General features: G+C 66.7%; 2 protein-coding genes across 5 annotated transcripts; both read left to right on the top strand.

The window, feature by feature from the left end:
- The first annotated feature begins 1,178 nt into the window (after nucleotides 1–1,178).
- LOC121350214 (membrane frizzled-related protein) lies at nucleotides 1,179–5,738 on the top strand. 2 transcript variants are annotated; one of them, XM_041461375.1, is made up of 13 exons: nucleotides 1,179–1,688; nucleotides 1,777–1,888; nucleotides 2,064–2,192; nucleotides 2,482–2,643; nucleotides 2,721–2,964; nucleotides 3,039–3,169; nucleotides 3,298–3,423; nucleotides 3,549–3,625; nucleotides 3,761–3,909; nucleotides 4,081–4,211; nucleotides 4,590–4,724; nucleotides 4,830–4,957; nucleotides 5,089–5,738. In XM_041461375.1, exons 1-13 carry the CDS (start codon nucleotides 1,635–1,637, stop codon nucleotides 5,290–5,292), a joined length of 1,782 nt encoding a protein of 593 aa, XP_041317309.1. In that variant the 5' UTR covers nucleotides 1,179–1,634; the 3' UTR covers nucleotides 5,293–5,738. The 2 variants fall into 2 exon arrangements, with proteins under 2 accessions (XP_041317309.1, XP_041317308.1); XM_041461374.1 differs by having other exon boundaries at nucleotides 5,039–5,738.
- Nucleotides 5,739–7,018: 1,280 nt separating this feature from the next.
- C1QTNF5 (C1q and TNF related 5) lies at nucleotides 7,019–9,407 on the top strand. 3 transcript variants are annotated; one of them, XM_041461319.1, is made up of 3 exons: nucleotides 7,019–7,134; nucleotides 7,906–8,125; nucleotides 8,645–9,407. In XM_041461319.1, the coding sequence occupies exons 2-3, from the start codon at nucleotides 7,912–7,914 to the stop codon at nucleotides 9,160–9,162; spliced, it is 732 nt and encodes a 243-aa protein (XP_041317253.1). In that variant the 5' UTR covers nucleotides 7,019–7,134; nucleotides 7,906–7,911; the 3' UTR covers nucleotides 9,163–9,407. The 3 variants fall into 3 exon arrangements, with proteins under 3 accessions (XP_041317253.1, XP_041317252.1, XP_041317251.1); XM_041461318.1 differs by having other exon boundaries at nucleotides 7,844–8,125; XM_041461317.1 differs by lacking the exon at nucleotides 7,019–7,134 and adding an exon at nucleotides 7,181–7,786.
- The last annotated feature ends 585 nt before the right edge of the window (nucleotides 9,408–9,992 follow it).

Below are 9,992 nucleotides of genomic sequence, written 5' to 3'. Positions count from 1 at the left end.
GAACTGCTCCCGATCTCCTCCCAGCACTTCCAAACCTCCTGGCAAAGGACTCCAGCCCTCCGTGGCCTCCGTCCTATCTCAGGCAGCACATCCCCTGCAGCTGCCCCACACACACTCCTCAAAGCAGCCTGAGCCCAGACTACGGACAGGAGGGAGGAAAACATTTTGTGGAATTTATATGTATTTATAATGGACTTCGCTTCAACCTGGAGCCCCCCGCTGCTTCCTGCCTCTCCAGGGACTTGTGCCGGGGCTGCTCCGGGTAGGTTTTTACCTGCCTCCTCATACGACGGTGCCTTAAACCATTTAGGGGAGCGGGGGGCCGCGGGGGTCACACAGAGAGGGAGGGGAGGAAGGTGGCTTTCCGGGACCATCTGCAATCGGGGCTTTTTTTCTCCCTGTGATCAGGAGCCCTCCTGGGTGCCGGGGGACCCACCCTGCTGCTCTGTCCTCCAGCTAGCAAATGCCAGTGGCCTTTTTAGCCTTTAATTTATTCTCCTCCCCGTCCTGCCTTGCCTGAGGTGCAGCGGGAGGAGACACGGGCACCATCCCAGCCCTCGAGGCAGCTCCATCCAACCCACACCCGGCCGGCTTCGCCCTCACTGCCCTGCGGGCACGGGCTGAGCGCTGGCACCAGCATCCTGCCCAGCCTGGGGCATCCCAGCGGGGCTCAGGGGGGGCAGGATGGGAAAGGGGGGCTGCCCGCGGCAGGAGCTGGGCTGGGGCAGCGATGCTGCTTGGCAGGTGGCTTGTTTACTGTGTAAGCAAGACGGGTGGGAAGTGTCTCATACAAGGGAGACTCGTGCAGGAATAAATCTGAGCTTGAACAGGGCGCTGGGTGCGTGTGTTTTGTCTCTGGGTGGTCTGGCAGGGGGTGGGGAGCTGCCGCTGGTGGAGCCCCAGGGGCACCCATGGACCAGAACAACTCAGGGCTTGCCTGGAGCAAGGGAGATGTGGCTGCAGGTGGCAGAAGGAGCATTTCCAGCCCCACGGAGCTCCCCGGTGCCCGCACTCTTCCCTCAAAACCCCTGAACAATGGCCCCTTTCTCCCCTGCTTAGGGAAGGAGACGGGCATTAAGGGGCAGCAGGAATGCAGGTGGCAGGGCCCAGGCACCCAGAGAGGGCAGGAGGGACACGCTCAGCCCGGGGTCCCCAACACGGCCCCTTCAGCGCTGCCCTGAGCAGTGAGGAGCCTGCTGGAAAACCAAGGAGCCGTGTGGGGACCCCAGCAGCGGGGTCCCTTGGGGATGGGCTCCCAGCGGGATGGGTGCGAGCACTCGTTCCCCTTTAAGACGCTGTTTCTCCGTGCCAGAGCCTGACCTCGGCATCCTCAGCTGAGCTGGATTAACGGGGCGAGGGGGAAGGGGCCTGCGGAGGGGACTGGGGCTGCTGCTGCCTCCCGGGGCTCCCCGCACTCCCGGCGCGGCGGGCATGGCCCTCGGGTGGGCTCCGGCGCTGGGCTGCCACGTGTAGAGCTGGCACTGCCACCACCCCCGCCCCGGAGCGTGGAGCAGGGGTCCCCACGCCGCCCCGGGGCCCATGGGGGCAGCTGGGGAGGAGCGGGTGGTGGCGCTGGGGGGCACAGGGCACTGGGCAGGCTTTTAGCCAGGCTGCGCCAGGAACCTCCTGCTGCCATGAAAGACTTCACCGAAATCACGCTTTGCCCCGAGGCTCTGGACGGCAGCAAGGTAGGGCTGGGGATGTGGGCGCTGCTGATGGTCCCCGCGTGTCCCCCCGCGGGTCCCCAGGGTGCCACCCCCGCTCGCTGTCCCACAGACCGAGTTCTGCAACCCCGTTTTTGAGGGCGAGGAGCCCCGAGCGGCACCGAGCGCGGAGCACCCGCCGGACAAGGATGGGACCGGCCCCGCACCGCGCCGGGACGGCCTCGGTACCAGCCTGGGGGTTTGTACACACCCCTGCCCATGGGGCTGCAGGAGCGGGGTGCTGGGGCTGCTTGGGGTCACATCGGCACCGCGGGGACGCGCCCAGCGAGGGCTGAGCCCGCCGGGCAGGGAGGTGCGGGAATGGCTTAGCAGCGCTCTGCCCGCTGTCCTCGCCTCCAGGCCAGCAGCTGTGGGCACAGGTGGGCTGGAGGTACCGCGCCGACTGCAAGTTCACCTGGCTCTGCGTGGCTCTGATGAGCGCCATCCTGCTCTTCCTCATCGCCCTCCTGCTCGGCATCGTCATCCACCGTGAGTGCGGAGCCGGGAGGTGGCTGTCACTGGGGTGGGGGACACAGAACTGCTCACGGTGGGAGGGGGGCACCCACAGCACACCCCGGGTCTGCCCCTGGGGGGAGAGGGTGACCCCATGCACAGGAGCAAGGGGGATTTCCGTGTCCGTGGGACGTGTTCCAGCAGTGCGGGATCCCCTGGGAGCTGCACACCTGTGGGTAAGGTGGGAGCACAGGGCTGGGTGGGCTTCCTGAGCCCCTTCCCTCCCCGCTGGGGCTGAGCAATCCCTGCTCTTCTCTGGGCACAGAGCTGACGTCCCCACATCCCCCCGGCACCCCGGCCACGGCCCTGCCCGCCCGCGGCACTGCCACCACCGCCACAGCACCCATCCGAAGGGACCCCCCGGCCCCCAAAACAGCTGCCACCCCAACCGAGAGCGGGCTACCCACGGCCCGCACAGCAGCACCGGGTAAGTCCCGAGTGGGGCAGCGTTTGGGGATGAGGGTGCCCTGCTCCAGCTCATGCCCACGCTGTTTTCTCGCTCAGCCTGCGGAGGGACCCTGCGGGGCCCCGAGGGCTCCTTCAGCTCCCCCAACTACCCCGGCCCCTACCCCCCCAACGCCCTCTGCATCTGGCGCATCGAGGTGAGCGCCGGCCTCGCCATCCAGCTGAGGATGGAGACGTTCAGCGTGGAGAGCACGGCCTCCTGCCTCTTCGACCGCCTGGAGCTCTACGAAGAGCCGGGCACCGGTGGCACTGCCCCTGCCCCTGCTCGGGACAGCCCGACCAGGTAGGGCTCCTCACACCTGGGGAGCGTGGCAGTGTGGGGGCAGCGAGCGGTGCCAGCCCTTGCTGTGCCCCCAGGTTTTGTGGCAACGTGCCCCCCCCGACCATCAACACCGACTCGAACCGCCTGCGGGTCACCTTCGTGTCCGACAGCAGCGTGGGCGCCCAGGGCTTCAGCGCCCGCTACCGCGCCGTGGCCCCCGCCGAGAGTGAGTGCCCCCACCCAGGGCACTGCCAGGGTCCCTCCCGGCTGGCAGGGAGTGGGGACAGCCAGCGGGGAGGGGAGGGTGCCCGGCGGAACCCCCCCTCCAGCCTGGGTGTCTGTGGCTGCGTGCAGAGAGCTGCGCCTGGGACGAGCACTTGTGTGACCGCGGGCTCTGCCTCCAGCTGGGCTTCGTGTGCGACGGCTTCCACGACTGCACGGATAGGAGCGACGAGGCCAACTGCAGCCTGAAACACAAAGGTGGGAGGGACAGACCCCCACCCGCAGCCCCCAGCCCCCCCGGCACCGGGAATGGGCCGGGAGTGGGGAGATGGAGGGAAGGGAGAGGGGCAGGGGTAAATCTGTGCGTGTGTGTCCCCCTCCAGAATGTGGGGGGCCGCTGACCGCCTTGGAGGGGCATTTGTCCACCCCGAACCACCCGCAGCCATACCCGCACCAGCAGGTGAGAGAAGGGGCGCTGTGGGAGCACGGGGAGGGTGAGGGTGGGAGGGGAGGAAGGCAACCCCGGCCCCGGGGAGAGCTGGGGGTGCCCCTGCCCAGCTTCACGGGTGTCGCCGGCTGCCCCCCCGCCCCGCAGCTGTGCCTCTGGCAGATCTCGGTGCCCCTGGGCCACGTCATCGACCTGCACTTCCACAACTTCAGCCTGGAGTCGCACGAGGACTGCAGCTTCGACTTCGTGGAGGTGCACGACAGCGCGGGCACGGGGACCGCCAGTCTCATGGGCAGGTACCCGACACCCCCGGGCCTGCTGTGCCACCCTGGCGACACAGGAGCCATGGCTTACCTGGGGAAACTGAGGCACGGGGCTGGCTGGTGGGGAGGAGCCACCAGAAGGCAGGGTTTGGGGAGGTGCTGGTCAGCCCCCTGACCCCATCTCTTGTCCCATGACCTCGGCAGGTTTTGTGGCCACCAGCTGCCACCCACCCTGACCTCCTCACGGCACGTCATGACCGTCCTCTTCGTGGCAGACGAGGGAGTTGCAGATGATGGGTTCTTTGCCACCTACCAAGCCCGCAATGCCACGGAGAGTAGGTAGCCAAGCGGGGGCACAGGCTGCCCAGGGTGGGTTGTGCCACCTCCATCGCTGGGAGGCTTCAAGGCCAGGCTGGATAAAAACCTGGGAAAAACAGCTCTTGCTCCAAAGCTGGCCCTGCTTGGAGCAAAAGGCCCTGGGGCCCCTTCTCACCTGGTTTAGTCTATAACCTTACAGCCCTGGGCATGGGACCTGGGAGGGCTCACCTGCACAGAGGCATCATCCATGACCTGAGGGCTGCCCCCAAAAAACCCAGGGAATTTGGGATTCCCTAAGCTGCATCTGCCAGATCCCCAGGACAGTGAGCAAGCCAGGGGTGGTCAGCATGGGAACACGCTGACTCCCAGCCATGCCCTGCCCTCTCCCCTTCCAGAAACCTGCAGCCCCGCGGAGTTTTCCTGTGGGAATGGCGAGTGCCGGGCGCTGGAGTCTGTGTGTGACGGCTGGCACGACTGCCCCGACGGCACTGACGAGCTGAACTGCACCGGGGTGTCCTATCCTGCCTTCGGTGAGTGCCACCACCCCTGGGTGCCCCGCCCCGAGCCCAGCTGGCCCCGGGCACACGCTGGCAGCCCTGCCGCTGGCACAAGTGAATCCCCTCTCCCTGTGGCAGGGTCTGTCTGCGAGCCCGTGGAGGTGGAGATGTGCCTGGGGCTGGGCTACAACGCCACCTCCTTCCCCAACATCTGGCTGGCCATCCCGGACCAGGAGGGAGCCGCCGAGGTGCTGCAGGACTACCAGGTGAGCTGGCCGGGGGCTGCCCGCGGGGCTGCCCTCACCCTGCCGTGCTGGGCTCACGCCGCTGTCCCCGCTGTCCCGCAGACGCTGATGGAGCTGGCGTGTTACCAGCACCTCCGCCTGCTCATCTGCAGCCTCTTCGTGCCCAAGTGCATCCCGGACGGGGGCGTGCTGCAGCCCTGCCGGGCCGTGTGCCTGGCGGCGGAGCTGCGCTGCCGGCAGTCCCTCGGCCTCCTCGGCATCCTCTGGCCCATCAACTGCAACATCCTGCCCGACTCCAGCGACCCCGTAGAGTGCTTCCAGCCCTGAGCCGGCGAGAGGAGAGCAGCAGGGGCTGAACCACCCTCCCCACCCCAAATGTCCCTCCTGTGCTCTCCCTGTTGTAAATACCCAGCTGTTGGGGTGGCCCCTCAGCTGCCCTGGGGTCAGGCCCTGTGCCCAGTGCTTGCCGTGGTGCCTGGATGCCACGGGCTTGCCCACAGCTCCATTTCCCTAGAGAGCAGGTGACATATCCCACAGGCAAAGGCTTGTGCTGGAGGGGCACGAGGGAAAGGGTTAATGCTCCTCAAACAGAGCAAGGCTGGGCAGAGGTGAGCCAGGCTGCAGGGACAGGAGCCCAGGGCTGCCCGTGTCCCACAGCCCCAAATCCAGCAGAATAAACAGCGTGAGCAGCTGACAAACCCAAAGGAGCAGGTGACTCATCTGGGGTCTGTGTGGGGGTGCTGCCAGATCCCAGGGAAACTGAGGAATGGCTGGAGGGAGGGAAGGCAGGGATGGGCAGGGATCTGAGCAGGGATGGAGGGGCACAGGGGAGACTGCAGGGGAGAGTGGGCAGCTGGCTGTGCCCTCACTGGGCAGGGGGCTTGCAGGGTCCCAGGGAGACGGATGGGTCTCACAGGGGGTCCAGCTGGTGGCTCCATGGTGTAGGGAAGGGATCCTGCACCACCAAGAGTGGAAGTAGCCCTGTTGGCTGAGCTGGCTGTGCTGGCTGAAGGCCACCCTCGTAGCCACAAGCCTGGCAACACCCATGGCCACAAACCAGTGTCCAGCTGGCCAAAAACAACAGTCCCTTCACACCTTAGGAGAGAGGTGGCTTCCTGCCAGCACCCAGCCTGACCATGGGCATCCAGGTCTGGAAGGAACATTTGGCAATGTCCCCAGCTCCACTGCAGGCTGTGGCACGGGGAGGAGAGAGTGCCATTGTGTTTCCCACTACCCTGAGCATGTGGAGAAATCCCCAGCCTGGCTGGGGTCACTGGGGTCAGGACCCACTGGTGCCAGCACCGCTCTGCCCCCCTACCCAGCACGGACCTGCCACTCCCACCCAGCTCGGGGGGTTTGAGCCCCCCAGCTCCTTCTCTCCCTTCATGTCCCAGCTGCTGCTGGGCACAGGGACATCCCCAGCCGCAGGCCCGCCCCTCTGGCCAGCGTGTGACCGTGTCCCTTGGACGCACTCGGTGCTGGAACGAGTTTAAGGCGAGCTGGGAGCGCCTCGAAAGCTTCGCCGCGTGCTCCGCGGTCCCCGGGGCCAGCCCTGCCTCCTGGCACGGGCACAGCGCTGCTCTGCCCGCCCTTCCACCTGCCCTGCACGCTCAGCCCAACGTGCTGGGACCGCCCAGATGGATCCTGCGCCTTCCCCTGTGTGCTCCCAGGGCTGGCACTGCCAGGCAGTGTGTGTTCTGCCATCCCTTTGCCTCAGCTCAGCTGCCAGTCAGGGCACACCCTGAGAGCTCCCTCTCCTTTCTGCCACTCCATCTCTCTCTGCCTTGCTGGATTTCTCCCCTCTTCACCCTTTATCTTGTTTCCTTTCCCTCTGCTGCCTGTTCTCCCTGTTTTCCTCCTCTCCACCCTGCTGCCCTGGTGCCCAGCCCTGTCCAGCTGAGGAGGTTCCCATCCTGTGCCTCCTCTCCCTCGGCCGGGCTGTTTGCAGCGCTCTCCCTTCCCCCTGCTTACAGCACTTCCGACATCATGGGATTATTTTTCTTTTTCCCCTTGTCTTGTAGCTTTTGGCTCCCAAAGCCCTTGATTTCCTTTGGAGTTTGGGAGGAGAGACGTGGGGAGGAGGGGGGGTGGAGAGGCTGCCTCTCTTAGGGCCTTCGTCAGAGCCAAGTGGCCAGGAAGAGCCTCAGCCCTTCCACAGCGGCGAGCAGCGAGGTCCCAGACAGGAGCACAGGATCACAGTGAGTGGGGATACCCAGCCGGGGCGAGCTGGGACTCCCTGGCTTCCTGGCTCCGGCTCCTGGGCGGAGGAGAGACACTTTTCTCCTCCTTTTCCTCTTTGTTGCCGTCGTGGAGGGGGAAGAGAGCAGCTCCTCTGGGTCAAGGCCACGGGGAGGGGGCCAGCGCTGGCCCTGGGGCTCAGCCCTCGCTGTGCTGCTGTGGGAAGGGCTGGGGGCAGCCCGGGCAGGGGGGTGGTCCCGGCAGCGGGGGGTGGTCCGGCGCGGCCGGGGATGCTGCAGCCGGCCGGGGGTGGAGCGGAGCCGCCGGCAGCCGGGATGCTGCCAAGGGCAGGGCCACGACACGGCCCCGCGTTCTCCGGGCTGCCGCCCCACCACGCAGCCCCCAGAGGCAACAACCCCACCCCAGGCTCAGCAGCCCCCAGCCCCAAATCCCCCTGCCCGTTCCCCGCCATAGCTGGGCACGATGGGGCAGTGCCCACCCCAAAGAGCCCCCAGCCTCACACACAAAGCCACTGCCACAGCTCCTGCCCTACACCCACACCCCACACACGTCCTGAGCTGTCCCGGGGCTGCAGGGTGCTGTGGTGGCACACGGGATGCTGTGGCAGGTGCAGGCAGCACCGGGGCCTCGCTGAGAGGAGCAGCCCAAAAGGTAAAGGGAAAAGAAGGGGGGGAATGTCCCCTGCTGACCCCCCACACTCCCTGTCAGGCACCCACAACCCTCTTCAGTGTGGTCCCCAGAGCTGTGATCCTTCTCTGCCCCGCCTCCAGGACAAGATGAAGCAGCTCTTCCTGCTCTTCCTCCTCGGGCTCATCACCGGCTCCTTGCAGATCGAAGACAACAAGATCCCTGGGCTGTGCTCAGGGCAGCCGGGCATCCCGGGGACCCCGGGTCTGCACGGGGGCCAGGGTTTGCCAGGCAGAGATGGACGAGATGGCCGTGATGGAGCCATGGGGATGCCAGGGGAGAAGGGCGAGATGGGCCCTCCTGGTAAGAAAGGAGAGATCCCAGCTGGGGAGGGGGATTTGCCATTCCCTGCCCGTGGGGAGCACCCTCATGCCAGGGGGTGAGTCCTGCATGCTGGCACAAATTGCCAAACAGAGAATGAATCCTGCAGAAGTGCCCCTCCCATGCCACCACCACCCCTTGGCCCTGCCTGCCGTGCCCCTGTGTTCTGCAAAAGGCAGCAGCTCCCTGTCACTGGTGAAGCTGCATTTGTCCTCATCCCAAATGCCACCCCACCCTTCCAGCCCTGCTTTAGGAAGGACCACCAGGAATTGTATAATCCCTGCCCTGGCTCCTGGGCTGGGCTTTCCCCCAGCCTGTGAGGGTTTCTCCAAAGATTTGTTGATGCTGAGCTGATTACACACCCATCCCTCCCCACTCGTGCTGCTTCCCCACACAGTGCCTGGCTGTGGCAGGGAACTGGTGCAACTGGGACTGGGCAGGAGGGGTGGAGGAGCTGTGTTGGTGACTTAGAGGTGACCCTGCCCCTCCTGCCTACCCCAGGAGTGCCCGGTCCCCGAGGGGAGGTGGGCAGCCCCGGCGTGGACGGGCTGCACGGCGAGAAGGGCGCTCAGGGCGAGTGCGCCGTGGCTCCTCGCTCCGCCTTCAGCGCCAAGCGCTCCGAGTCCCGCAGCCCTCCCCTGGCCGACCAGCCCATCCTCTTCGACGTGGTGCTCATCAACGAGCAGGGCCACTACGACCCGGCCACGGGCAAGTTCACCTGCGAGGTGCCCGGCCTGTACTACTTCGCCGTGCACGCCACCGTGTACCGCACCAGCCTGCAGTTCGACATCATGAAGAACGGCCACTCCATCGCCTCCTTCTTCCAGTACTACGGCAACTGGCCCAAGCCCACCTCGCTCTCTGGGGGCACCCTGGTCCGCCTGGAGCCCGAGGATGAGGTGTGGGTGCAGGTAGGGGTGGGGGACTACATCGGCTTCTACGCCAGCGTCAAGACGGACAGCACCTTCACCGGCTTCCTCGTCTACTCCTACTGGCAAAACTCCGCCGTGTTCGCCTGAGCCAGCCCTCGGCTGCGGGTGGGGCCGGGCAGGTGCCCCTTCCCAGCCCCCAGCGCGGTGGGAGCCGGGGCAGCGCGACCCCTGCCCCGTGCGGGGCACAGAAACGCTCCCTGTGCCATCGCGGGGGTGACGGAGCCCCCCTGGAGTAGCGCTGGGTCAGAGCTCGCTGTTATTTCGGCCACCCCCAGGGCAGGGCAAGCCGGGTTGAGTGGCCAGGAGCCCGTCCCGGGGGTCCTGCCCCATCCCTCCCCTCAATAAAGGGCTGCTCAGCTCCGCGTGTGCCGCCTGCCTGCGCGCCCCTGCGTGCCGCGGGACCCCCGAGGGCGGAGGGGGCTGCGCAGCCCTGCCTGGGGGCTCCGGGCCGGGACCACCGTGTCGGGATGTCCCCGCAGGGCCAGCGGGAGCCGCTAGATGGTGGCATCGGCGTCCTCGAGTCGTGAGCGCAGCGCTGCGACCGCCCCCGGCACCTCCCCAAGGCTCGGGAGCACCCCCGGGGTCCCCCCGAGGACCGAGTCCGGCCGGATGGGAGGGTCCCCATGCTGCCAGGGCCACCCCGGGGGGAGCGGAGCCGCGGGTCCGGGGCTGGCCCGTCAGTCCCCGAACGGGGCTGGCCGAGCCCCCCGCCCCAGTGTGAAAGCGGTGACCCGCCGCTGGGAAAGGTCGCTATTTTTAGCAGGGGAATGAAGAGCTTCCTCATTCCTTGCCCAAAATAGGTCCCTGAGGGGATCGGCCGGGGAGGGGGCTCTTGGCCAGCGGCCGAACCCCTTAATGGGCTTGGGACGCTGCCCTGCCCGGCTGTAGGGTGCCAGCTGGGACCGGCTCTTCTGACC

This window comes from Pyrgilauda ruficollis, unplaced genomic scaffold, assembly GCF_017590135.1.
Source record: "Pyrgilauda ruficollis isolate IOZ18807 unplaced genomic scaffold, ASM1759013v1 scaffold15, whole genome shotgun sequence".
Taxonomy (NCBI): Eukaryota; Metazoa; Chordata; class Aves; order Passeriformes; family Passeridae; genus Pyrgilauda; species Pyrgilauda ruficollis.
This window is presented reverse-complemented; position numbering and strand designations above follow the sequence as displayed.

Excerpts from the sequence above, each read along its gene's own strand:
- LOC121350214 (XM_041461374.1), top strand. The coding sequence starts at position 1,635 with ATGAAAGACTTCACCGAAATCACGCTTTGCCCCGAGGCTCTGGACGGC. Across the intron at positions 2,644-2,720 it reads GGCCCGCACAGCAGCACCGG|CCTGCGGAGGGACCCTGCGG; the intron begins GTAAGTCCCGAG and ends TTTCTCGCTCAG. Across the intron at positions 3,170-3,297 it reads CGCCGTGGCCCCCGCCGAGA|AGAGCTGCGCCTGGGACGAG; the intron begins GTGAGTGCCCCC and ends GGCTGCGTGCAG.
- C1QTNF5 (XM_041461317.1), top strand. The coding sequence starts at position 7,598 with ATGGGGCAGTGCCCACCCCAAAGAGCCCCCAGCCTCACACACAAAGCC. Across the intron at positions 7,787-7,905 it reads TGAGAGGAGCAGCCCAAAAG|GACAAGATGAAGCAGCTCTT; the intron begins GTAAAGGGAAAA and ends CCCCGCCTCCAG. Across the intron at positions 8,126-8,644 it reads GGGCGAGATGGGCCCTCCTG|GAGTGCCCGGTCCCCGAGGG; the intron begins GTAAGAAAGGAG and ends TGCCTACCCCAG.